Source organism: Protobothrops mucrosquamatus, unplaced genomic scaffold (genome assembly GCF_001527695.2).
Source record: "Protobothrops mucrosquamatus isolate PMUCROS unplaced genomic scaffold, P.Mucros_1.0 scaffold87, whole genome shotgun sequence".
NCBI classification, from domain to species: domain Eukaryota; kingdom Metazoa; phylum Chordata; class Lepidosauria; order Squamata; family Viperidae; genus Protobothrops; species Protobothrops mucrosquamatus.
The window spans coordinates 595,767-622,922 of record NW_015386463.1 but is presented as its reverse complement, the minus strand read 5'-3'; the positions used below and the strand labels follow the sequence as shown (position 1 = coordinate 622,922).

At 38.4% G+C, this 27,156-nt stretch overlaps 1 protein-coding gene across 2 annotated transcripts in view; it reads left to right on the top strand.

The window, feature by feature from the left end:
• CEMIP2 (cell migration inducing hyaluronidase 2) overlaps positions 1 to 13,088 on the top strand; it is a 63,490-nt gene extending 50,402 nt beyond the window's left edge. For both annotated transcript variants that reach the window (XM_015812481.1, XM_029283438.1), the window contains 12 exons: positions 1,315 to 1,446; positions 1,811 to 1,846; positions 2,210 to 2,365; positions 4,634 to 4,811; positions 4,980 to 5,195; positions 6,404 to 6,615; positions 7,395 to 7,577; positions 8,143 to 8,362; positions 9,810 to 9,890; positions 11,595 to 11,743; positions 12,381 to 12,484; positions 12,713 to 13,088. In XM_015812481.1, the coding sequence (XP_015667967.1) occupies positions 1,315 to 1,446; positions 1,811 to 1,846; positions 2,210 to 2,365; positions 4,634 to 4,811; positions 4,980 to 5,195; positions 6,404 to 6,615; positions 7,395 to 7,577; positions 8,143 to 8,362; positions 9,810 to 9,890; positions 11,595 to 11,743; positions 12,381 to 12,484; positions 12,713 to 12,909 (1,864 nt within the window). In that variant the 3' untranslated portion in view covers positions 12,910 to 13,088. The remainder of the gene's footprint in view (positions 1 to 1,314; positions 1,447 to 1,810; positions 1,847 to 2,209; positions 2,366 to 4,633; positions 4,812 to 4,979; positions 5,196 to 6,403; positions 6,616 to 7,394; positions 7,578 to 8,142; positions 8,363 to 9,809; positions 9,891 to 11,594; positions 11,744 to 12,380; positions 12,485 to 12,712) is intronic.
• Positions 13,089 to 27,156: the final 14,068 nt, after the last annotated feature.

Sequence of the window (27,156 nt, the reverse complement as noted above, 5' to 3'; positions counted from 1 at the left end):
GAAGGATTTTCCATTTGTGCCTCTTGAAAGAGTGCTGCCTCTGCTTATTGTTCCAAATAAGAAGATGCGCTTGAATCTTAATGCTGTTCTGTAAAGTATTTGCTGTCAAATACACTGTGCCACCTAGAAGTCATATTTTAACATGTCATTCAAGTTACTTATGAATATGTTGAATGATACAAGGTCTAGAATGAAGCCTTTGATCTTCAACCAGATGGTAATGTAGTTTCTAGTCTACATCTTGCTATCTTTTCTATTAGGGACATATAGGAAACTTTATTAGATGTTTTCCTGAAGTGAAGGTAATCTATGTCAACTGCACTCCACTGATCAACTAAATTACTTCGTAAAAAGAGAAATAATGATGTGGCATAATTTGTTATTATAAATATTAGTAGCTACAAAGCAATGCATTCTTTTTTGAAAAAAGATAAGTAGTCACTTAGACAAAAAGCCCTTTTTGTTGCTTCTAATTTGTTGCTTGTAATTTTGAATTACAAGCCCACATTCTTTTCGCAAGTTAGTGTTTATGATTTTCTTTCTGCAGATATTAGCTAAATATTAGCTATTTTTCTGCTGATACCCCTTAGCTAAATAATAAAATATTCCAGTTTTCATTTTTATTCTTGCCTCCTTGGTCTCTTTGAATGCTTTCTCCTGCCTCTCTGATGGCTGACTGCTGTTATGAATAGATCTGTTACTCCATTCCATTCAGGGTTTTTTTGTCCCCAGTTCTCTGTTGAACTGCTAAGCTACTTGATGTCCTAGTGACCACACTGTTAAAGATTTAGCTTCTTCATTGCAACACACCACATTACACCATAGTACATTATATTAGGCCCTGCATTAGAGGTATTTGAATCACCACTGAACTTTGTCTACAAGTTAGGTGGTTGCTCATAACTTCGGTGCTTCCCTGCTTTCTTATAAAGAAATTGGGAAAACAAAGAATATAAGGAGTGTAATGTACGTAAATATTATAGTACACGGTTCTCTCTATTTCAGTGGGAGTTTACTAGGAGAAAGTACACATTATTTAGGTGAGAGGGTGGAAGTAGACTGCTATTGGAAGATAACTCATGTTAGACTTAGCTAGCATGGTAGTTTGTAGTTTAACAACTATGGTGCCACAAAGATCTTCTGTCTCTTTTTCCGTGTCAAACCCAAGCTAATCTTTTATTCTCTATTTCATTTCTTTGGACGTGTTTAATACTGGAGCTGATCTCCTGCGTCAGGCAGTAGTTTTAATATTTTGGACATGTAGGCAGATTTGCTCACAGGCCAGTACAATTCTGTCTGTCTTTCATTTATCAGGTTTCGTCCTCATCAAGATGCAAATCCTGAGAAGCCCCGGGTTGCTGCTCTTATAGAAAGACTAATAGCTTATAAAAACAATGACCACGGGGCTTGGGTCAGAGGTGGAGACATCATCATTCAGAACTCAGGGTGAGTCCTCCAGAGCAAATGTGAGCATGTTGCTAAAGTAAATTATTTTGAACAGGGCTGGCAGAGCTGACTACATTCATTAAATCTATTTGCATTATAATTTCTGGGAAGGTAGCAGAAACATACTGGATTTGTATGCTTAAAAAAATATACAAACATATTTTTTTGCTGTTATCTGTTTTAAGTTTGCTTTGAACCAGCCGCTTGTATTTGAGGAAAATGGGTTCAGCTGCCAAGCTCTGATTCAGCATTTTCTACCTTGCCTGGATTAAGTTCTGAGCCGCATTTTAAAAATGTATTTATTTTAATGCTAATCAAAAGAAGCTGTTTTTTAAAACAAGTTATTTTTTTTTCTCTCTCCTAGATTTGCTGACAATGGAATAGGCTTAACTTTTGCCAGGTTAGTACTGTTTGGCTTTATTTTCAGTGGTTGTCATTTATTGGACTCCACTGGACAATGTATACACACAGAAACTCATTTATTATATTTTGTTTCTCCTCTAAAATAGATCAGGGTAGCACGCCATCTTCCTTTCTATTTTAATTTCCTGGCAATATTGCCAGATAGTGGGGTTTCAAAAAATTTAAATCTCACCAGATATTACTAGCCTAGTTCTCTCATCAGGCCGTCATACGGATGAGGTGAAGCACCAAACCAGGCAAGAACACAGTGGTGGTCATTTCTTCTGTTAAATGTGGCACAAGCCTTACTAGAATTAGATCTTTTACATCTGCGAAAAGTCTTTGGTTTTGTTTCTGATAGTGATGGAAGTTTTCCGAGTGATGAAGGATCCAGCCAAGAAGTCTCAAACTCTCTTTTTGTTGGTGAAAGTAAGAATTATGGCTATTTAGGAGGCCAGAACAAATACTGGGGGACTGGAGGAGTAAACAATAAAACACGCACATTACCTAGAAACCGGTAAGTGTTTCTGGCTATGTGGGTTTATCTGACTGATTTTGTTATCTGGCTGATTTTGTGGCCCTAGCAAGGATAGCTTTTGACATGACTTTGTTACTTAGTTAGAAACCTACCACAATTTAGCTTTGAATTTATACTGCAGAATTCTTAGAAATTTTCTATGATTGTTTTGCAAAAGAGATTCAAGGCAATTGTATCCATTTGAATGTTGAGGAAAACACTTGGCCTGGTATATCTGATCACCTGTATGGGCTTTTTTTTCATTCTTTAGAACAGTCCAAAGAGGATGTCCAGCTTATTTAAGAAATTATGCATCTTTTTTTTTCTTTACAAAGAGGACAGTATCCGTTTCTTTAAAAGAGATGATAATCAGATAGTTCCTGAAGAAACTTAGATTGCCCCTGCAAGATGTAAGTTGATGGGTGTATACCAGCATAGATTCCTTGACAAGGAGTTAACATGGATGGTTGCCAGCCACTTTCACTCGTTCTTCTGTTACTCCTAAATAGAGCAAAGCATAGCTAAGATTTGCAGATATTACCATGTTATCCTCTCTTCTTATCATCTACACTTGTTCCCAGTTGTCAGAAAATGATTGCTTATTTGTTGCCATGGTTTTAAACACATTTTGTATTTCTGTCGTATTTTTAAATGATACCTTTAAACTTCACAGAGTATTTATTTAATTGAATAGTAAAAAAAAATCACCAATAAATACATACGTGCATCTTTAATCAGCCTGTACTGTATATGTACTGCAGAAATCCAGCCCAATCAGGATATATGTAGAATTATGGTGAGCTAAAGTGTTTCAATAGTATTAAAATATATATTCATTGATTATGTGCCATGAAGTCGTTTTCTGCTACTAGTGACCACATAGATATATTTTCTCCATGACAATATTTTTTTAACCTGTTTTTTTTTTTCTCTTGGATCTGCTAATTTACCAATATTACAAGATCTGGTGCTTATCTATTCTCAAATGGATTGAAAATATGACTGAAAATTAAACCATCATCCACCTGTTCCTTGATATCTTTTACCTATATAATTATTCTTCTTAAGGAGCTTCAGGGGATTCAATAGCTTCCACTTGCCATTAGGATAATCAACGGGAGAAGAACAAAGTTCAGATTCATTAATTACAGTTTTCACACTGAGAAGGGGACTTTGTCTAAAACGGGGGTAGGCAACCCAAAACACTGAAAGAGCCATTTGGACCCGTTTCCCACCAAAAACAAAACACTGGGAGCCGCAAAACCCTTTTGATATCTAAAATGAAGATAACACTGCATATATCCTTTTTTACCTTTATTATAGGTATATATATATCACATAAAGGTAAAAAAGGATATATGCAGTGTTATCTTCATTTTAGATGCCAAAAGGGTCTCTCTCTCTCTCTCTCTCTCTCTCTCTCTCCCTCTCCCTCTCCCTCTCCTTCTCCCTCCCTCTCTCCTCTCTCTCTTTTTCTCTCTTTCCTCTCCCTCTCTCCCTCTTTCCTCTCTCCCTCTCTCCTCCTCTCCCTCTTTCTCTCCTCTCCTCTCCCTCTCTCTTTCTTTCTTTCTTTCTTTCTCTTTTTCTCTCTCTTTCTTTCTCTCCCTCTCTCTGTCCCCTCTCTCTCCCTTTCTCCAATCTTCTGCTCACTTGGCAAGCTGGTTTCAAGCTGTTCTCCAACAGGCTGGCTCTCTCCTGCCCTTCCTGTTTCCTGCTTCCTGCAAACACGCAGCCAAGGCAGGAGCCCTACCCAGTAAGCTTGTCAGCTCGTCGAACAGGGTGAGGCCACTCTCTTTTTTACACAAACACACACAGAGAGAGAGAGAGAGAGAGAGAGAGAGAGAGAGAGAGAGAGAGAGAGAGAGAGAGAAAGCACAAGTGCCTCTCTGTGTCTCTGTCTCTCTCTGCAAATGGCAGAAGAGGCTGGGAGCCGCAGGAGAAGGCTCAAAGAGCCGCATGTGGCTCCGGAGCCGCAGGTTGCCGACCTGTGGTCTAAAATATAGATACATACATACATTTATGTCATCCTGTCTTAAATTATTCCTTGGGCCAGGAAAGTTCAGTAAAATAGGGCCCAGAATAAATACTACATTTAAAAATAAGCATGCAAATATTTTCATAAATTTTGCCATAATCTAAAGCTTATTTCACTGAGTCTCATTATATTTAATAGCTTTTATTCCCTAATAACTCTCCTCTTAGCTGCTTATTCTGTAAATATTTATATCAGGGAAAGTGATGTTTCTAAACATTTTTCTGCTTTTACAGGACTTACCCAATCCGTGGATTTCAAATTTATGATGGACCTATTCGCCTCACCAAATGTACATTCAATAACTTTGTGCCAACTACTGATAGATTCACTAGTGCAATTGGGTTCCCACTGAAAAACACCTGGCAAATTACACCTCAAAACAATATTTCCCTGGTGGCATTTGGTGAAAATGTAAGTTTTTTTAAAAAAAATTAAAGTTGCTTTTTCCACATGAAAAAGGAAAGGATTTTGAAGACAATAATGGTAATCAGTGGCATTAGACTGATGTCTCTGTGAGGGAAATGGACAATTTATAAATTAAATAACAAATAAATAATAATGTACTTTTTGTCTTGTAAGGTTTCTTTAAAAGTCTTCTTTGGAAAACCTGGCCCATGGTTTGAAGAAGCTGATCAGGATGGTGACAAGAATTCAATATTCCACGATGTTGATGGATCGGTGACGGGTTTCAAGGACACTTACGTTGGTAGAATGGATAACTATCTGATTCGACATCCAGACTGTTCTAACTTTATCACATGGAATGGTGTAGTCTGCAGTGGAACTTTTGCTCAGGTTAAAAGAGAGATGTGAATGTTGTGTTGTATGCATGAAACATGAATAGTGTGTCCGATTTTCTAGAGGAAAAGGTTGAATTATTGATTTGTATTTACATTTAAATTCAGCAGTTTGAATATTTTTTAGCTGAGTATATATGTTCTATCTTTCTGTCTTCTCACCCACACTCATACAATGGCTGTGTTTGAATTATTGTCTAAACCACAAATTATCCTCCCCGTTTTATCCTGTGGGGCAGCTAATTATGGTTCAATGCAAACCCAGAAGATTAAGTTAATTCAGGAAATGAGAATTAGGTTAACACGAATAAAAACAGAGCTACACAAAGACTGTAGAGCCATTGACTGAGGTGGATGGCTATAGAACATAAATAAATAAAATTAAACAAATAAATGCATCATTCATTCACCACCATCTCTGTTTCTATATTTTTTAAATAATACTAATTAATGTAAAACACTAGCATGAAGAAAGCAAATATAGGGTCAGATATATGAAGAAAGAATAATTCCATTATATTGTTTTATCCATATCATATTCACAGTTTTTCTGTTCCTTAGGACATGAGAGAGGGAAGTATGAGTAACATGTTGATGTATCTATGCTTGTTCTGTAATAATATTGCTTTGTTTTAATAATGCATTTTTCATGTGTCATATTGTGTATAAAGATTAGAGTAGAGCTATGACTTCACACGGAAGAGATTATGATGGAACTAATCCTGTTCAAATGTGGCTTAGAGGGTTAGAAAACTTAAATATCTGACTCATAGTCTCTCCAGCATTCCTGACTGCGGTTTCCTTTCTGACTTGAGGGCAACCTAAAGCTTAATTGTTCCTCCAGTCATACAAGATTACCAGTCAAATCAGAAAAACAATTCAACCCATAACTTCTATTTTTTTTTTTTTTTTTATGGCAACGTATTATTAGGGTTCAACAACAAAAAAGAGAGAGGATAACTGCTGACAAGGAGGATTTGCTAAGCCCTAAAACCTATATCTACCCCATAGTTGTAATTGAATCATTCTTATTATTGTTTTCCTTAGATCATATAATTCTTTGTAAAAATAGTTTTCGTCCTTCAGAGTTCTTATGTAATTGAGATTTAACTTGTCTTACATCCAGGTCATTTATACTGCATGTGTTTTTGATAGATCAGATCTTTGTCATTTCATAGGACTTAGCATTTCCCTTTCTTCTTGTAGGTATACATCCAGACCCGGAACCCACAGAATCTAATCATGACTATGGTACGAGACGAATATCCTTCCAACCCTATGATACTTCGAGGTATTAATAATCAAAAAGCTGACTTCCAGCAATACCAGCCAGTGGTAATGCTTCAAAAGGGCTACACGATACATTGGAATGGACAATCCCCACAAATAACTTTCTTATACCTCATTAATTTCAACAAGTACGTTTGCATGTGGTGTTCTTTTGTGGTAGATTGCTATACTATTTAAGCATGTAATCAATAGTCTTTGTGGGCTTTAAATCCTGTGGAACCTGACAGTCCTCAGGAAAATGTAGGTAAGGATCTTTATTGTGGTCAATCTCCAGTCCATAAAACATACTTGTGTATATATTGGTAATATTTGATAGCCAGTTAGATACACAGATCAACCCAATTTCTGTGTAACTTACATATTACACAAATAATTGCAACCATACTTAAGGAAATAGAATCATTTGAATCTGAAAGTTAAGGCTTTAAATAAAACTAATAAAAGTGACCAGGATATTTAATTAGATGTGGGGTAATGACTTATGACACATGCTAGCATAAAACGGACAGCATAATGAAACTTGTTCGGTGGTTTCAAAACCTTTTTCACCAGATAGGCAAAGTCTGAAATTGAATGGGATGCCTTCTGAAACCACTGTTAAAGCACATCAAATCATGGCAAAGTTGAGGTCCTCCTTTGAAAACAGAATTTGGTTAAATACCTTCCAAGTGTATAAGGGCTTTGAGGACTACATAGAAATGCATCATGTCCCTTCCCTAAGGCGTTGTTTAATTGTCTCTGCTGTAATTGTCTTTTCTCTGCCTCAGTCCACTAATAAGTGCCGCTGTCTTTTCGTGCAAAATTTCCAGTTCCCAAATAGTCTTTGCTGAATAAGAACGTTAAATGCAACAAAGAGCAAATCATAAAATCATAAATGACAATGTTTTTCATCAATTCTCTTTTTCAGGAATGACTGGATCCGAGTTGGCCTCTGTTACCCACCAGATGCCTCTTTTCAAGTAACCTTCGATGTATTCCAGAGACAGGCATCTGCTTATTATAATATGGAGGATTATGTTGCCGTGTCTTCAATGGCTGAGCTGCAGAAGAGACGAACAGAGAAAATTTTTTATTTTGATGATAGCACTGGGTAGACGTTTTCCATAAAATTAAAGTAATGACTAAAGACTGTTTGGTCTGGCTGTCTAAGAGTTGAGAGATGTAGCGTGGATGCAGTTCTAAGAGAAATCCTTGTGGTTTGTGGTTATGAACAGATTTATGACTGAAGGGTCATTTTTCTCAAGGTTAGCACAAGCTAGGATGTTAAGTACGCCCAGAAATTATTTTCCATTCAGTTTGTCAATTTCATTGTCTATCTTAAATAATTCTATCCAGGACTGTATCTTGTCTCCTCCATGAGCTTGAATATGTTTACTCACACAAACATTGTTTCTCTCATCTACCACATACACAGTGTGTTAGAAAGAAGGAGCTTTCATTTCTAGCAAAATGGCTGTTATAAATGGCAGAATGAATGTAATTCACAGTCTGAGTGGGGAGTTGATCATATTTCAACAACAAGAAAAATGAAATCAATAGCACTGGTGGAAGATGCATAAAGTAAGACGCACAAGTAAACAGTTGTGCCACTGTAGCATCCTGTGGAATGGCGTGTGCTCTGCTTAATATTTCTCTACTTCTGTGTTCCTTGGCAGGCTATTGTTTCTGTTCCTGCAAGCCAAATATCACAGAGAAGGGCATAGTTACTGTTCATCTCAGGGATGTGAAAGAGTCAAAATACAGGCCAGCTTTCAGTCAAAATCTTACAGTAACTGCTCAGCAAACGCTTATCCAAAGTACTTCCAGAAACCAACAGCTGTGAAAAGAATGCCCACAAAAATAACTAACATCTGTCTGAAATGTGGCTCAGATCAGGTGAGAAATGATTGTGGAGGTAAGATTGTATGAAACAAAAATATTGAATGGTTTATTCCATGGTTATCTGTCAGGTTGGCAGGTGAGTTGCAGAAAGAATTGAATGTATTTCTCAAGGAAAATAGGCATGGGAACCTGTCAAGCACAGTTCACAGAATGGTTGCTTGTGTTTAGTAGAACTAGCAAAAGATTATTATTTTATTATTACAAAATTTGTTTGCCGCCCATCTCAGGTCAAATGACTCTGGATGGCTTATGGCATAAAGACATTAAAAAAACATTAAAATCATAAAACAACGAAGCAGATTAAAAACTCTTCCAAAAAGAATGGAGGAGTTAAGTCCAAAGTTCTTCCAGTAGAACCTGGATGTTCTTTAGAATAAGAGCAATATTTACTATTTAGAAGATCCTTCATTTCAGGTGATGATGCTGATAATATCCCAGGGCCAGACTAAGGAATGCTTCAAAGTACTAGCTGGTCGTAGCTTCCATCAGAGTTTGCATGGGTCAAAATAAGCTTAAGAAAGAATCCCTGCAAGATGGACATGTTATTTGTCAACATTTGTCAGTGTGGCCTGATCCAGTCCCAATGATGGTTCACACTTCCACTATTTGGAAGTGGAAAATGTCTTCCCAAGGTATTCTTAAATCTGTAGATGGAGATCATGGCCGGTGTGGGTGGTCATAGGTTACTGTTGTTATTGGTTTTTTACTTCAGTTGTAAACTACCTCAAGCCCTAGGGTGGACTTTTGTATGTAAAGGTAAATAAGTCCCCAGATATTTGATACTACAATTTCTACAATTCTTCTCAGGAATTTTGCTGATTTAGGCTTTGGAGTACAAAATCTAAAATAATTGATAATTATTAGATAGCCTGCCCTTATGGTGGTCATAAAACAGTGGTAAGTAAAGTAGAAAGAAAGAAGCAGCTTAATTGCCAACAAAATAATTTATTGTTGTTTGTAGAGGCTCTTTTTCTATATGTACTTTTTATAATATGACCTTTTTTTGTATTGCTTCATGAGTTATCGTCTAAAAATATTTTCTTAGAAAAATTATAGTCCATTGATTTATACTATTTTTACAGTAAGCCACCAGTTTAATGGACTCATGGGAAGAGTCGGTATCCAGAATGTAATTTTATCCATATTATAAAATTACAAATGGGGTTTTATACATATATAAAACTGAACAGGATTTTACCAATGTGCAAATCTGTACAGGATCCAGTACACCCCAGGACCACTATATCTTAATTCAAAGATTTATTTTAACAAGTTTTCTGTGATTCAACAAAAATACATTCTTTCTCATCTTACGTGGATGTTTGAACATCTTAGTATGATTATTATTTTTTGCCAATTCAATAGTCTGTTCCAAAACGAACTGTCAAATAATACCAAAAATTACTAGTTTTAAATCTATATGGTATCCTTAACATTTCAGGTGGTATTTACCAGTGATCCTCATCAAACCTACATCTTTGTGAAAATCCAAACTTCAGAATCACAAGAATATTCAATATCTGTAAGTATTCTTGTTCTCTTCCTGGGCCTTACGTTCCTCTCAGTGTGAGAAAGTATTTTACAAACTTGTAGGGATTTGACAGCAGATGGTTAGGGCAGGGATGAAGGCCCTTGCCACTTCCCTGGCAGTGTGTGAGTTATCTTTGCTTGCCTTCCACGAGAAGGCAAGGAAGCCGTGGCTCAGACTACTTCCCCTTGTAAAAAGGGTGAGGCTGTCTATGAATCTGGCCAGCCCAGAGTACCATCTCCTGGCTGCTTCATGAACAGAACAAAGAAGATCTTGCTTAGTGAAAAGAAGAAATGTGTTGTTCTCCTTGCTCTAAGCTAGCTGCTCACCCTGCCTGATACACAAAGAAAACAACAGACAGTCTGAAGCATGAATTGAAGGAGGCTCCCAGGCGTCTCTGCTTATCTCAGTTTGATGCACAGGGGATAAAGTGGACGCAAGTTAGTCTCTTGTCCTATAAGGAAGAGAGCTGGATTTAACACATACACACAACACATACCGAGCTGGATCTGCTAAAACTGCTTAATAGGCTTCACACATTTCTGCAAACAGGAGAAAGAAAATAAGTGAGGGGATTGACATTTTTGGCATTCCTGTTGCTGCATATTTTGTCAGGATTGGCTTTCAGAAGGCCTTTGATAAATTTCCGTGGGAGAATTTCTACACTAACACACAGTAGTGATGTTTTAATACTCCTCATTCTTAGAAGAGAAGTAGTTGTTTTAAATGGTGGGGGGAGGACGAGGTAGCATTAATTGATCTCCTTCCGTTTTTTTCTACTTCAGGACTGAATACAGAACTTCAGAGTAAATCTTTCACTTGATTGGTATTTATGTCCTAGAGCTTAATTCAAACATTATCCTGACACTGTGATAAAAAACCAGGATCGGAGGGGGGAAAAAGTAGGCTGGGGGTTTACTAGTAAGAGTTTTATTTAAATCCCAGGGCAATTGAAAGGAAGGCATAAACTGCAGACCACAGTTCTACCATTAAAAATTCTAAGTAAAATTATCTGTACAAGGCTTGAAACAATTCTCTTTTCCAGGGTTCAAAATGGGTCCCCTGCACAAAATGGGTCCCCTGCACAATTCTCTTTTCCAGGGTTCAAAATGGGTCCCCCTTTATGGTGGTTGCCATAAAACATAGTTTTTAAAAGGAGTCCATTAATAGTTTCTTTGTACATCATTAATAGTAATTGTCCATGGTCAGAAATTTAGCACAGATAGTCCTCAGCATATGACTACAGGTGGAACTGGAATTTCCATTGCTAGACGAAGCAATTGTTAAGTGAGTCACATCAAATTCTACAGTTATATTTTGTGCAGTCGCTAAGTGGTCCTTAAGTGAACCTGACGGCTTGTCGACTGTGAAAATCCCAAGTGAGCCTGGGATGCTGCAACCCTTGTAAATATGTGGCAGTTGCCAAGTACCCAAATTTTGATCTGTAGGGAACACTGCGATGGTCATAGGCGTGAGGACCAGTCATCAGTCCCTTTTTTTCAGCACCACGGTAGCTTCAAACGATTGCTAAACAAATGGTTTGTAAGTTGAAGACCACCCGTATTGCCATTTATAAGCCAAACCATGGTTAAATGCAGGGGCATTCTGTTAGTGGCAGAAGATTAATGTATTTACAAATAACTCTTATAGGCATGAGAAAATAAATGCTTTTAAGAGAGTTTTTTTTTTCCTTTTCAGGTCAATGATGTCAAGTTTCCACTGAAAAAGGTGGGCCTTCTTGCCCTAGTCATTGATGCCTGTTTGGGTAAAGTAACAAAAGAAACATTTTTTCCTGAAGAGAAGACCAAGCTCATAGAAAATTATATAAAAACCGGAATTCCCCAAAGGTAGGCAATATAGTATAAACCCATAAACTAATGTAAGTGGAAAGAGAAATGCAAATGTAGTGTTTGTTTTTAAAATCCACAAAAATGCTGTCAGAATAGTTAGGTGCTTTATAAAAGAACAAAGAACTTTCATGATTGCTGTGAACCGGTCATTTTTTAAAAAAATACAGAATGCTAGAAGAACTATCATACTCTTTTATTAAAACTGCTTGGTCATGCGTGACTTGTGGTGCCTGAAATGGTTCTGCAGTTTGATCAGTTTTGGAAATTGAGCATACGGACGTATTGTTCTGTAGATTTAGTTGCATTCAATAGATGGGAAATCTCAAAACAGCATTGAATATTTCCAAAATCTTTTTGGTTTCCCCTTGGCTTCCAAGACCTCACCACTTTTTTTTAAAGAAAAGAATCTTATTTTTTAAAGAAGAGAAAGAAAACAGAAATTCTAGTATTTTACAGAGAATGTACCATGTTATGTGTTAGTACAACGTGTAAAAGAGATTAATATTTTCAAAGCATATTGAAATTATTTCTGCAGCTTTCAAAATCTCCCACTCAGGATTCATATTTATTAGCTGCAATAAGTCAGTGTTCTTCTCTGCTCTCCAACTTTATCCGATCCGCATTTTTCTCTTAGGTCTGTAGTTGTGTTAACCAGCAGAGGGAACATAACAAACCTTAACATTTCTGAAGCCTTAACGACCCTGGGGGCAGCAAAACCACCAAATCTTCACAATGCAGGTTTGTTTGCTTTTGTACATTTTTTCCCCACAACTTTTGAAATCAAATTCTAAAGGGTGTGCAAATTAGAACTGGTATGTTATTTTATGAGATTGGGGCATTTTTCAAACCTGCAGTATTACCAGAGCAAAACTCTTTTTTTAAAAATGATATAATTATTTGTTGAGAATAATTATGTCAAATATCATTTAGACTTGCTATTATTTTTTTCTCTCCTGTCTGTTTCAGAGACCATTCGTTTTCTGGGATTCAGAGGGAATTTTAAGCCCTCTTGGGTCAAGTTCTTTACAGGTTCTGCCGAAGAGGACTTAGGTGTGATTGAAAAGTACATCCCTTTACAACTGGAGGAATATGGTTGCGCCAGAGTGAATACAAGCAAACGGAAAGATCTTGAACTCTTAAAGCAGGCTCTAAGAATGCAGTAGGAATTAAAAGTGCCTAGGAGTACTGAAGACAATGTGAACTAATTTATTTATTTGTTGGGATTTTAAAATATATTATCCCACTTGCTGTTTTGATCTGGATATATGCCTAAACCAAATGCTTGAATGGCAGCCTGTGCACCTTTGGATTGTACAAAATATTAAAGAATAAAAAAGTATTTGTTAAGAATATCAGTCCTTTGGTAGGTGTGCTTCTGTTATTACGTGTTTTGTTTTAAAAGTCTTTCATTTGAGAGATGGCATTATAATCTCAAGAAAAAGAAGTATTGAAGAATTAGGATTGTTTACCTTGGATTGCTTGAAAATCTTAGCCAAAGACTGGCATATTAGTGCGTTATTCAAAAGCCAGTTTTATTTCCAGTTTTGGAGCTTATTTTTCTTTTTAAAAAAAACTTGTCTTTGTGGCTATGCACATGAATAATGAACGAGTCAGACAAAAATTGATTTATTGTGACAATAATTCTTTGGATGAGAAAATTATGGATGCTGTTTCTAGGGCGTTCTGTCATCTCATTGGGATATCATTGGATATAGAGAAGACAGGTTAGGAAACTGAAGCCCTATGTAACAAGCAAAATGCAATTCAGTGGTGAGAAAGGATAGGTTTTACCCTTAGGAAAGAAAAACCAAATGCACGGTATAGAATAGGTGGTACCTGGCTCAACAGCAGTAACTGTGAAAGGGATCTATGAGCCAGCAGTGTGCTGCAGCTGCCAAAAAAGCCAATGCAGTCCTAGGCTGCCTCAACAGACAAATAGTATCAAGATCATGTGAACTATTAGTACACTGATTTATACTGCTTTTGGTAAGACCACACTTGGAATACTGCATCACCACGATACAAAAAATTGTTGAAACTCTGGAAAGAGTGCAGAGAAGAGCAACAAAGATGATTAGTGGGCTGGAGGCTAAAACATATGACGAACAGTTGCAGGAATTGGGTATGTCTAGTCTAATGAAGAGGAGGACTATGAGTGAAATGATAACAGTCTTCCAATATTTGAGGGCTGTCACAGAGAAGAGGAGATCGACCTATTCCCCCAAGCATCTGAGAGCAGGACAAGTAGTAACGGATGAAAACTTTTCTAGAACTAAAGAGAAATTTCCTGACAGTGAAAACAATCAGTGGAAAGCTTGTCTCCAGAAGTTGTGGGTGCTCTATCACTGGAGATTTTTAGAAAGAGATTGGATAGCCATTTGTCTGGAATGGTAGTGTCGTGATTCCGTGCCAGCCTGTGTTCCCAACAGCTGAGTCCGGGGAATCTGAGGAAGAGGTGGAGGAGGCATTTGGAGGGCCATCAGGGTCAGAGGGAGGCTCTGATGAATTACAAGACTCACGGTCTGATGAAGAGCCAGGCCCCTCCAGTCGTGTTACGGATGAAGTGTGGGGAGAGTGAGTCGGATTTGGAGGATTCACAGCTGATGGACATGATTGATGCTCGTAGACGCAGGCAATTATCTAGAGCAGATCAGCAGCAGTCAATACGACAACTCCAGGGGAGGAGGAGAAGGCATTGAGAAGCCACACCTTGGGACTGCTTTATAAAAAGGGAAGGTGTGGGTGGTGCTGATTGCTGAAGGCAACCGTTTGTAAAGAACTTCCAAGGATCATGGTCTGTTTTGTTTTATCAGTGAATTTCTTGTTTAAACTTCTGCTCTGTTTGCTTTTGTAACCAATTATCTGTTAGGAAAGTATTCTGTGTTTTTTGTTTTGGAGAAAAACTTATCAGGACTGTTTTGGAAATAAAAAGAGGTTGGTTTTCCCAGCCTACTGTTTAAGAGGGGTTTGTTCTTGTGACGTAACAAGGACGGACGTAGGCTGGGACAGAATAGGTAGAGGGTTGGACTAGAAGACCTCCAAGGTCCCTTTTCAGTTCTGTTATTCTGTTACTCTGTTTCTATCCTAGCAGCTGTATTGGAAGTCAGAACATAGTAGGCCTAATGCCTCCAAATAATCAAGAAGCTGATTTAAGTACTGTAGCATACAAATCAGAATTAGGCATGAATTTAGCAGATGATGCAGAAAGCTTACAAACAAACCAAGGCACCTTAGAAAGATCTGAACTGTTTGCAGATAGTCTGGAACTAAATGCCAAGCAGATAGTTCTTAAATTGTACACAGCTATTCTTCTGGGGTCCTAGCAGCCCTAGATTTCTTTTTATAGCATTTTTCCTGTCAAATATTCCTTTTTGCACAAGATACACCAAGATGCAATGTTGAATATGTCTCAGTTCTGGTGGATTATATCCTCCATCACTGTCAGTCAATCTGATATGGGGATTGTAGTCCAATAAATTTGGAGAGCATCCACTTAAATATGAAAATCTTAAACACTGTACAACCTTGGGCATTACCAACAGATGTCTTGTAGTAATAGCTTCCTTTTATGCTAAAATGTTTGTGGCAAGTGTATAACCAAGTACTCTGCAATAAGAATATATAACAATTTAAGTTGATGAGTACAACCACATATTGCTGATTATGGCAATATGTGACAAATACATTGCTCACTGGTCGAAATAGTGAGGAAATAAAGGGTTGAACTGAGTTTTTACTCTGCCAGCAGGAACAAATGCCAAACAACATTTTGTTCAGAAAATGCCCTTTAGCAAAATAGCCAGAGACAATTCTCAGCTTTGAAGAAGACCCACTATTTTCCTGATGCTGTATCAGAAATCTGCCACAGGTGCTGCTCATGAAAAGCTTATATAGATTCAATCCAAGATGATTCAGACATGAACAATTTGCCAGAAGCCTGTCTTGCATAAGCATCACATGTGTAACACAGCCATTATGACCGGCCTTCACTTTTGATCAGGAATTGTACAATAAAAAGGGGATGGACAGTGGTGTTATTTTGTCTCCATTAGCAATAATAGGGCAATATTCCCTGCCTTCAGTTTTCTACTGGATGAGTTGCAAATCATCAGCAGGATTAAAGGTCAGAAGAGACTGAAAAAATAATTAAACTCTTTTATCAGTTCATAGTATTGTACATACCGGTTGGTTGTTGAAGCTACTCTAGATGCATTTATTTAAAATATTTAATTTAGTGATCTAACTCACAAAGCAACTCTGAAACCATATAAAATTATAATATTTCAGTAAAATGAGACATTTAAAACAAGGATAGAATAATTTAAAGCTAAGGCTGGAGGGGGGGCCTTCAAGGCGCTAACCAACCTTAAGATCAAAATCATTCTGATTCTTGGAAATATGGCAGCCAAAATTAATTTGTTTCATTTGAAAAAGATCTACTATATTTATCAGTGACTGTAAAACCCTTATGAGCTATTTGCTGAAAAAATGTGATTTATGGGTTTGAGGATTAGAAAGGATTGCTTATGGAAAGAAGGAAATTATGATGTGCCCTTGGAGAAAGGGAGGGTAAAATATAAACACATTTATAACCACTGTCAAACGGATTGGAAGCTACATCTTTATAACCTTTTTCATTTTTCACTTTCTCGCTTATTCACTATTCTTAATTCCTGTGTTTCTTTTCTAATATTTGTATTTCTTTATCATTAAAAAAAATCTTCAGTAACAGTATATTTAAAAAAATAGGTCTCCATAGCTTGGATTAGAATTTCTGAGCTCTATGAAACTTGAGTAAGTATATTCTATGACTTATTTCTAATATCACTGATTCACCTCTTGTACTAGTCTAGTTCCCAAATATTAACAAGTCATGACCTTTGTTCTCCTTCCACCCACTGTGGTAATCAAACCCCAAGTATATTCCTGGATTCTCCTTAGGCCAGGTGTGTGTAACCTTGGCAACTTTAAGATTTGTGGACTTCAACTCCCAGAACTCCCCAGCTAGCATGGGAGTTGAAGTCCATTCTCCAAGTCCACAAGTCTTAAAAGTTGCCAAGGTTGGACGCACCTGCCTTAGGCATTACTATAAAATACAGATTGGAATTGGCTACAACCCAAAGTTTGGTAAATATGCACATCTGCCCATACAAGAAAGATGTGGCAAGAACAACAATTACTAGTAAATTGGTGATTGGGGAGTGGCCCTATCCACTGTAGCAGTCTTTTTTTTTTTTAACCATAACCGTGGGTGGTTAAATAAACCAGAAATAACAATAAACGGCTAACTTTAGAACCTATACTAATCTAAGACAAAACAATAATATGGCTTAGCAGAATGTATGAATGCATTCATTGAAGTTTGAGAACATGGTTTATAATTTAGAATGATGAGTGATCAATAAACTATGGCAGTGGTGGCAAACCTATGGCACACGTGCCAGAGGCGGCACTCAGAGCCCTCTCTGTGGGCACGCGTGCCATGCCCTGGAGATGGCAACCATCAACCAGCTGCCCTCTAACTCGCCGAGGTCCCACGTGGTCAGATGCATCCCAGCAGGGCTGGTTTCCCTCCCCACTGTCCCATCCCTCCTGGCCTCGCATGCTCTCCTTTTCCTGGGCACGACTCACTGCATCATCTCCTCAGCTGTCGGCCGGCTTTCCAGCTCAGAGGCGGCTTCTCTGAATTACTGGTGGCGGGCTGCAGAGCCCCAGAGTGCGCCGGTTGAGGGGCCGGCAGGCTATTGCTGCTGACGGACACTGTCGGCCCCATGCACTCGCTGGCCTCTGTGTGCGGGGGCCGATGGTGTCAGGCAGCAGCCGGCCCACCTCGCCTTGCCCTGCGACAATGGCACCCCCACCCTGCCTCACCTCACCCTGCAAAATGAACCTGCCCAGCACCCCACCTGCCAGAGACCCCCTGGATCTCCCCCAACCCTGCCTGGCCCCCACAGGCATCCCTCCCCATAAGCAACATCAAGGTGACCTTGGCCACACCCATCCAGTCTGCCATGACCACCACAGCAATGCCAACCCAGTGGGCCACGCCCACCTGGCACCCAGCGATAAATAAGTGGGTTTTGGGTTGCAGTTTGGGCAGTCGGTCTCTAAAAGGTTCGCCATCACTGAACTATGGGATCAAAGCCCCAAACAGCACAATATTATTTCACGTTATGTGTGAACTTGTTACTAACTGTGAATTCTATTCTGTGCAAAATAAATATTTGGGAAAGAAATATTCAAGGACAATAACTGCTATCAAAACTTATCAAATATCCAGGCAGCCCAATAGAGATTCCCTCTTTCCTGTTCATCTCTAGCACAAGCCAGCATCCAAGTTCCATGCTTTGTCTGGTTCATTCACCCTTTAAGCCATGTTTGTTTAACTGTGGCTGACTATGTAAAACGATCCTAAGCCATCAAAATCATAATTTACATAAACACGATAAAAAAATAATTGAGTTCACAAGACCTGCCAAATGCATACTAAATCCACCACAATGGGGCTTTGCCTTTCATTTTCTTTTTCTGCAATGTTAGAAGCCCAAGTTGGAAGCATTAGTCAAACTTGTGATCGACTAGTTCAGTTACAGTTCCTACAAGTCTGAATTTAGAACTTACAGTTTAAAGATCATCTGGAGATCAATCACGGCTCTTTTTCCAAGCATGTATACAGACAGACCGACAGATAGCATTTTTATGCAATAGGAATGGATGTAAACCCAAGAGTCAACATTCAGATCCAACAACACAGAGAATGCAGAAAAGCTACAAAAAGCTGAAAACTGCTTCTGTCCAGATGTAGACAACAAAACCATACAATCTAGTTGTCTTTGTAAGATAACCAGATGCTATTTTTTTTAATATGGAGTTGTAAGGAATCTCCGTCAGAGAAGAAGCAAGTAATCATATTAAATAAAAAAGAAAAACCTTTCCAGCTGATTTGTGTGACTGAAAAATTCTCAAGGTAGCCCAATCAGTATGGAAAAAAGATAATTTCTCCCAAGAGGAAATAGTCTGACAGCAGAAACATCAAGCAACTATTAATTTCCTTCCTTTGTTTTATGTCATCGTTTATATAACCTTATCCTACCCTGCTTGCCATAAGTTTAACATCGCAGCATCAGAAGACTAATATGCAACAACCCTTAATAACAGAGTCAGCTGTTAAAATCAAATCTTTAAAAAAATCCCCCTCTTAAAGAACAATGTGTACTCCAGTCAAAGTTGATATTCATTTTATTCTGGTCAGATTGGGGAGAGAGAGAAGCATTCCAAAGATTGGAAGCACCCATCTTCTAGTTTTTCTATTGCAAGACCAACATCTGCTCTTCATATGTTTTGGAATATAACTTCCACAATCCCTTACCACTAACTACACTGGTCAAGGCTCCTGGGGATCAAAGTTCTAAACACCTAGAAGGCATCCATTAGTCTGTAACTGATGTAGCAGATGAACAGTAATCAAGAAGGTTTCTGATGACGATTGCCATGACCAGCCACAGGAACAGGTGTTCTTGCTAATTCACACTCACATTCCCTCTGCCCTCCTCAAATGTTTAGAGTTGTTTCATATGTGCAAGATAAGTTTCCTTGGTCATTGACTTCTGCTGACCACATACAACTGCCAATTTCAGCTAATGTGGCAACAGAATGGAAAAATTTTGTGTTTCTTAATTCAGCTAAATTGGGAAGTTCTTCCATCTGATACATACAGTACTGCCTAGCCCAGGGGTCTTCAAACTTGGCCCTTTTATGACTTGTGAACTTCAACTCCCAGAATTCCTCAGCCAGGCACGCTGGCTGAGGAATTCTGGGAGTTGAAGTCCACAAGTCATAAAAGGGCCAAGTTTGAAGACCCCTGGGCTAGGCCTAGAGCAGGGGTGTCAAACTCGCAATGTCACATGACGTGTCACAATGTATCGCAACTTTTTCTCCATTGCCGGAGCTAGGGTGGGTGCAGTTTTGGCATGATGCATCTGGCCCGCGGGCCGGCAATTTGACACCCCTGCCCTAGAGCTTGCTACAAAGATGGCTTATTGAGGTTGATCTGGGCATTTGTCCAATGGAGGCTGATGCCTAAACAGAGTTCCTAGAAGACAAAGAGATTCAACAAAGGACCACCCATCATTCTGTCTGATTAACTTGAAGCATTTTTTCAGAAAAGGTCACTTTAATCATTAGAGTTAATGCATGCCTGTAATTTGAAACTGTAATGAAGCAGGGCCTTGAAATAACCTCTAGCTCAACCAAATTAACACTTCCTTGCAGAAGTTCGGGATAAAGAAATATAAAGAGCTGTTGCTATGGCTACCAGCCACCAAGATGGTTGGGTTAGAAGACAGCTTACAACAGGCATCACAAATAACTTTAAGGAAGAGATTTTCCATTTCTGTAGTTTCTTACTCTGGAGAATTAATTTCCAGATATAATTATTGTTACAAAATCTTTAGCAGATGGGAGCTACCAAAAGGTACTTGTGCATTTTGAGAGACTGATTAAGTGTTAGGGTCATCCATCCCTGGGTAATAGCTAGTAATTTTCTTCTTGTACATTTTGTGGATGATTTTATGTAACAGCACTAGCTCCAGACAGTTGGCTGCCTGAAGCATATGAGCAAACATTGTTGTTGTTTTTTCATTCACCTAAGTCAAGCTGTAGAGTACCCAAAATCAGCCAAGAATTTTCCATTTCTCTCCATCCTGACAGAAAGCACAGTCTGTATCAATTTTCTGCCCTTTCATGAGGTCTGCCTTAGGTAGGATTGTTATGCAACTCAAAAAATAATAGAATAATTTTCTTGATGTTTATTCTTTTTCTAGCTAAAGCACTAGATCAGAGATGTTCAGTGTTATGTTTTCTGTTCGATGTGGCATTGAAGAGGCAGCAGGTGAAAAACTACTTTCTTTATTGAAGGTCAAAACAGAAACTAACAAGCATTTGCTCCACCCCTATTTATACATTCAGCCTAGGAGGCGGCAGCCAATAGAAACATAGCATTCTCCGGCCAGCTAACCTTACTACACAGAGCTCAGCAACTAATTTCTCAAATTTAACTCAATACATTACATTCAGCCTTGGCAACTTTAAGACCTGTGGACTTCAACACCAAAAATTACCCAGCCAACCATGCTGTCTGGGGAATTCTGACAGTTGAAGTCCACAAGTTTTAAAGTTGCCAAGGTTGGACACCTCTGCACTAGCTCATCCTTTTAGATTTATTGTGTATCTTATTCAGGAGGGATGAGGGAGATTCCCAAACCTGTTAGAGCCACACTGTTTTTCTCAGTCTTCAATCCATTTTGTTCACTTCCTATTTTCTGGATTGCATTGGCAGCTGGCAAGTCTCTTTCCAATAGTTACGCTCCTCAGGGCCAAATACTGATGCTAAAGAAGTTGCCGGGCCATTTCCACAAGTTTAATATATTTCTTGGTATTTGTTTTCTTTTTGGTATCTCCATATAGATTCAGATTGACAGTAGGTACAATAAAACAATTTGGGGAGATTAAAATAGGTACCATATCCCATTCTGGTACCATATCCCAAGTGGCCTTGTGTCCTATTGATGTCCCTTACCTAAGGAGGGCTAAGCAGCTGGATTGAATTCTTCCTGCATCTTTCTGTGCCAAAAATTATCTGTGCGGAATTAATTTGTGGTCTGGAGTCTTTGCATAGGATTGCTTACATATATGCCAGTATTATGACTGGTGCCTAGAACCTTATCAGCAAATCACCTAATTATTTTTTTTCTTATCTTCCAATTCCCATCGGGCAATTGTAGTTGACAGGAGAAGAATATTCAAAAGAAAGAATCTGCAACTTATTTAAGAGTAGGATAAAGCTGATACTTTTTGCACTGCCTTCTCCTAGGATGATGGAAATGAAGGATCTGCTCTAGCAGCTCTGAAGAAGCCTCTCCTCCAAATGAAACCTTTTCAAGGAAAAAAAAACCCAAGAAAGTTCAGTTGCCTTTTGAAAAAACACCTTTGAGAATAGAGTAGAACAGAATACTTTATTTGGCCAAATGTGGTTAGACACACGAGAAATTTATCTCCAGTACAGAGCTTCATCTAGCTGACCATTTCCATTTATTAATCAATAGTTCAAAAGAATATGGACATCTAAAAATATTAAACCTGGTCTCCAGATCAAATTAGTTAATATAATTACTGCTTCTTAGACCATAATTGAGGACATTGCAAAAACATATGTTTTAATGAAGCATTATTTTCATGGCATCTTCAACAAGACAATGATTCACTCACTATTACACAAGGCGAGGCCGACCTAATATGTTACTGTAAACACAGCTACGATTCCAACAGTGGCTACCTCTAACTGAAAATAATTGTTCCTGGCTGTGTACATATATGTTTGGACCCTATTGTACTATCTCAGAATTGATATCAGCAATGTTGTGAATGTTTTTGTCTTATAGTCAGATTATATTTAGTGATTCTACTTTCTTTTGTTAGGGTTACTATCTACGTATGCCGTGTTGGTTTTTACTTAAAAGAATTTCAGCATATTTTGCAGCTGCATGTTGAAATAATAAAGGACTATTTTATTATTCACCAAAACCAGAATGACTATGCATCTTAAATCGCTCTGTTGAATGCAATCAAAATCATTCTGGAGAACATCACTAAAGGAACGTCCAGTCCACCTGCTTAGCCCACTTGGGATATGGTACCAGAAGTGAAGCTTTTTCTCCACTTTCTCAACACTTGGCCTTATCTGTAGGTCAACAATCCTAGAGAAAATAAGGGGGATGAGACTTTGAAACCATATTCCACCTAGTCCACAGAGGCTATTGGAAAACTGAATCTGCTTCTTGGGGCACTTTCAGTTCCTCACTCCTTTTACGAAACAGTTTTCTTCCAAGATAGCAAGCAGCCTGCCTAGTAGACACAAAAGGACATGGAACCAGTAGGTCAAAGCTGGACAAGACAAAAGCAATGTTGAGCAACGAAGATGGAGAAGGGAAATTTAATATTAAAGAACTAACAGGAGGTTTGCCGCCAGGTGGCAGAAATGGCTAACTTGGGACTGAAATAACTATTTCTCACTGGAATAATACTAAGAAGATCTTAATCAGCAAAACAGAACATGCATACCAAATAACATTCCTTCACTAAGGATTTTTAGGCCTTTTTCAGGCCTTGCGAATGAAACTAAGGAGAGCACTTTGTGGTCAAGATGTTCAGAATACTTTTGCAGGAAACCTGCTAATTTAATAATTTATTTAATAATGGCTGCTGTTGCAAAGTCAGATACCCAAGTATTAACAGAGCTTACTCTCTGTTAAGAATTCCATAAGATTAAAAACTGTCATTCTGTAGGTCTTTAATTACTGTGCTCTTATAATAAATTATACAGCTGATGCAGGGGAAAATCACATCAAACAGAAGATACCTGATATTGTGTTAGATGCATCTGATGAAAAGAGCTGCAGCTCATGAAAGCTTCTGCCTTTGATAAAATTTGTTAATGAAAAAAGGTGCTAACAGACTCCCGATTTTTTTTTCTTGGTTGCTTTAGACTAACACAGGTCTCCTCCTATGTTGTTGCAATGTAAAATGTTTGAACCATATTTCAATCTTCCTAGAAGAATTAGCCTTCCATCATAGAAACTATTTATGCCTGTGTCTATGCATAAGAAAAAGGGAAAGCACACAGAAAGGCAGGGATTTTCATTCAGTTCCCTCAACGTCTGCTTCATTAAGAGCAGAGTTATTGGGTGGCATCTAAATTTAATAAATAAATAAGAACAAACAGATTAGCTCATACAGGGATAGGCAACCTTGGCTCTTTTATGACTCGTGGACTTTAACTCCCAGAATTCCTGAGCCAGCATGGCTGGCTCAGGAATTCTGGGAGTTGAAGTCCACGAGTCATAAAAGAGCCAAGGTTGCCTACCCCTGAGCTTGTATTATCACTCATTTTATAAAATTGCACAATGTGACGGCAATGTCAAGATCCCATTGTTTCTTTTATTTCTTTATTTATTGACTTTTTCAAGCAAGTAAAATGTTGTTGATTTTATTCCAGGCTGTTAGAATATGGAGGAAAGCTTCAGAATTCAGTTTGTGAGAATGGAACTGTCTACCATGAGTTGTGTTTTGGCAAATGTCTTGACTGCAGTACCAGGACTGTTATGTCTACAGTCACGTACCTGCAAAGAACACAAAGGGTTGCTGAGCATTGAGAAATGTTTCCCTTCTTCTTTGTCTGCCTCTTTGACAGGAGGGGGAAATGGGAGGTGATGAAAGTTTGGCCTCTACAAGGTGGCCTGGGAATAATGCCAAACATCTTTTTTCTTCGCAAAGCCACAACATGACTCACAGATCATGTTAAGCCAACCTGGATTCATGACTTAGACTAAGTCATTCTTTGATTTCCATGTTTTGTGGTTTAGTGCAATCTGTGTTCAGCTGTCATTTATAATCGTGCTGAAACACAGCGTGTCTTAGTATAATGTGAGGAACTGAAATGACTGATCAGATATGTATTAAAATGCACACGCCCAGCTCCTCGAATGAATCCGTCAGAATGACATCTAAAGGGTTAATCGTGCAATCGGTGACAGTGAAACCAACAGAAGTTTAAACACAACAGAAATGGGAGAAAATATCTCTGGTTATGCAAGAGGAAGCAGTGATGTGGTGCCCGGGGGAAGCATGGGAGCAATGTGGCTTCAGAGCAAATGTAACAGCTGCTGCAGCATCCAAATAATTCAGGGATTTGCTAGGCTCTCAAGTGAATCGAGTGGAAATGCAATTTCTGTATTCGTTTACAGGAAGGCAGAAAAAGAGATAATGAAATGGGATAGACATATATTTTTTTTCCTTTTGACTTTCTAGCTTCACGCTCGGAGTTAAGTGGGAATAATTATTGGAAAATTGTTTACATTTCACTTGGCTGCAGAGCTCACGTAAAAACTTACCCAGAAGTAATACACCATGAGTTCAGTGGAGCTTATTTTGAGATAATTTTGCCATCATGGTTCTCCTTATCTGGCTTTTATGTCATGTATTGATGTTCTTTGAGAGGGATTATGCAGGGTACCCAGTTCCATATGGCACTAATCCTTGGGGTGTGAAACACCACCAGGGTCTCACATCCTAGATTGCCTTTCAGACGATTAAAATACAAAAAGTGATACAATTTCTCTAATGCTTTGGTGTAGCCATGTATTATGATGTACTGTACTGTAGCCTCACTTCCTTAAAAAAAAGTTCTTAACGTGCTATTAAAAACCGAAAGACAAATTGTAAAACCTGTTTTTAACATTCAGATAAACAGATTTTCAGGGCTGAAGAAGATGAATGATCAAACTGTCTAAAAAAAATTAGAATATAATAGTCTGGACAGGCCACAAGATGGCATTTTTCTGCTACAAATTGTGTTTTTTTTCCCTTGCCAGAATCTCTGGGAAGATGCTGAAGGAGTATTAACATGTTAGAGATTATAATTTCTAAAGATGAAAATCTAAGTTTCTGAACACACGCTGAGCTTACACACAGCTCCTAATGAGTCCAGAGAAATAAGAACATTGGCCAATGAGGCTTCAGTACAATATAGAAAGCAAAAGAAAATCAAAGTATCTTATGCAAATTCCTGACTAGAGGTTTTACCTATGTCTACCGAAAGAACCATCTTCTGCAGCAAAAGTTCATCTGCTTTATTAATCTGGACTTCTTCCAGATTCTTGGAAACTTGAAACTTAGTTTGGAGAGTTTGAGGAATGATGGCGATTCTGTGCTCTTCTCAGCCTAATAATGTCCTCCAGGATGTTTTTCTTTGTTGGAAGAGAACCAAACTGCAGAGAGAAGAGTTGGGTAACCTGACACTGTGCATGGCCAAGATCTACACATTCTGGCTGAATCTGCAATCTTGTAAGCAAGCCACAATCACAACACAAACATTGCCAAAGAGGATTATTATGATAGGGAGGAAGGGCAGTAACTCAGACATGTTATCAGCAGTTCATGTTCTAAGGACGCATGCTATTGGATGATAAGTTTCTGATGGCCTTTAGTGTTCAGAATCAATTTGATATTTGAGAATCAATCAAGGCTCTGGCCCTCCCAATATAGGCATCCCTGTATTTCCTTTATCTGTCACTATTTGTAACAGGGGAACTGTGAGTACCCTGCCTACAGCTTAAAAATAAGCCGTATTGCTTAATACAAGGCCTCTGTATTGTTTATTTTTGTTAGTATGTCTTGTGGTTATATGGCTGCTTGCTGACTGGGCAGCTGTACAAATAAAACCAAATAAACATTCAGCAATTTTGAGTGTGCACCTTTGAGTCTGTATTGACTTCTGGCAATTGTCTGGATTAGTCCCTGCAATTTTTTTTGCCCTTGTCTTCTTCCTAGAGCTAAAAGAGAGGGTCTGGCTCAAGGTCACAACTTGGCTTTGTACCTAAAGCAAGCTTAGGGCTTATGGTTCCCTGGTTTCTAACCTGGTGCTTTAACATTACACCAAACTGGCTCTCCCAGAAAATATATCTGACATTTTTATTTTTAAAGTGGGACTTAGAGCAAAGCCACGGCCCATAAACAATTAGTAGGATAAACCTTAAACTAATTCCAACACTGGGACGCAATCTCCTCTACACTGTAAATTTTTCGTCTTGACCTGAGTAAAGCAGCAATCACTTTCACATTGTACTGGACCAAATATGGTTGTGTGGATTAAATCTTAGGATATGCTAGATAAACTGTGAGATCTGACCTGATTCAGTGCCTGGACCCACACTATATGTTATGGTCTGGTTGTTTAGCCCTAATTACCCAAATGCATTCAGTTGTATTTAATTGTTGGAGTTTGCATGGTGTTTGCAAAAGTTCATTAGCTTTTGTTTGCATTAACAATCCAAAATACTTCCAAGGGTATTCCCAGAATCTCCATAATTCTGTGCATTCCCCTTATCTATTTTCTTTCCTCCTATTGCACTAATGATATTACCTAGTTTAGGTAACGAAACATCTGCAAGAAAACAACCAAGCTCAAGAGAGCATCAAAGTCCCTTCATTTCAACCCCGAGTTAGAAATATTCTTTATTTCCTCCTATTTCCCTTCGACTTGACAAGCATAATCACTTTTTCTAGCCTGTGATCTGCTCACATCATAAGTGTGAGAAATTCTGTTTCCCGACTCCAACAAGCAGTTAGCCTTCATTTGGATTAAAATTAATTTTTATTTAATAATAATAATAATAGTAAAGTTGGAAGGGACCTTGAAGGTCATCTAGTCCAACCCCCTGCTCAGGCAGGAAACCCTATACCATTTCGGACAAATGGCTGTCCAGTCTCTTCTTAAAAACTTCCAATGTTGGAGCATTCACCGCTTCTGGAGGCAGGTTGTTCCACTGGTTAATTGTTCTCACTGTCAGGAAGTT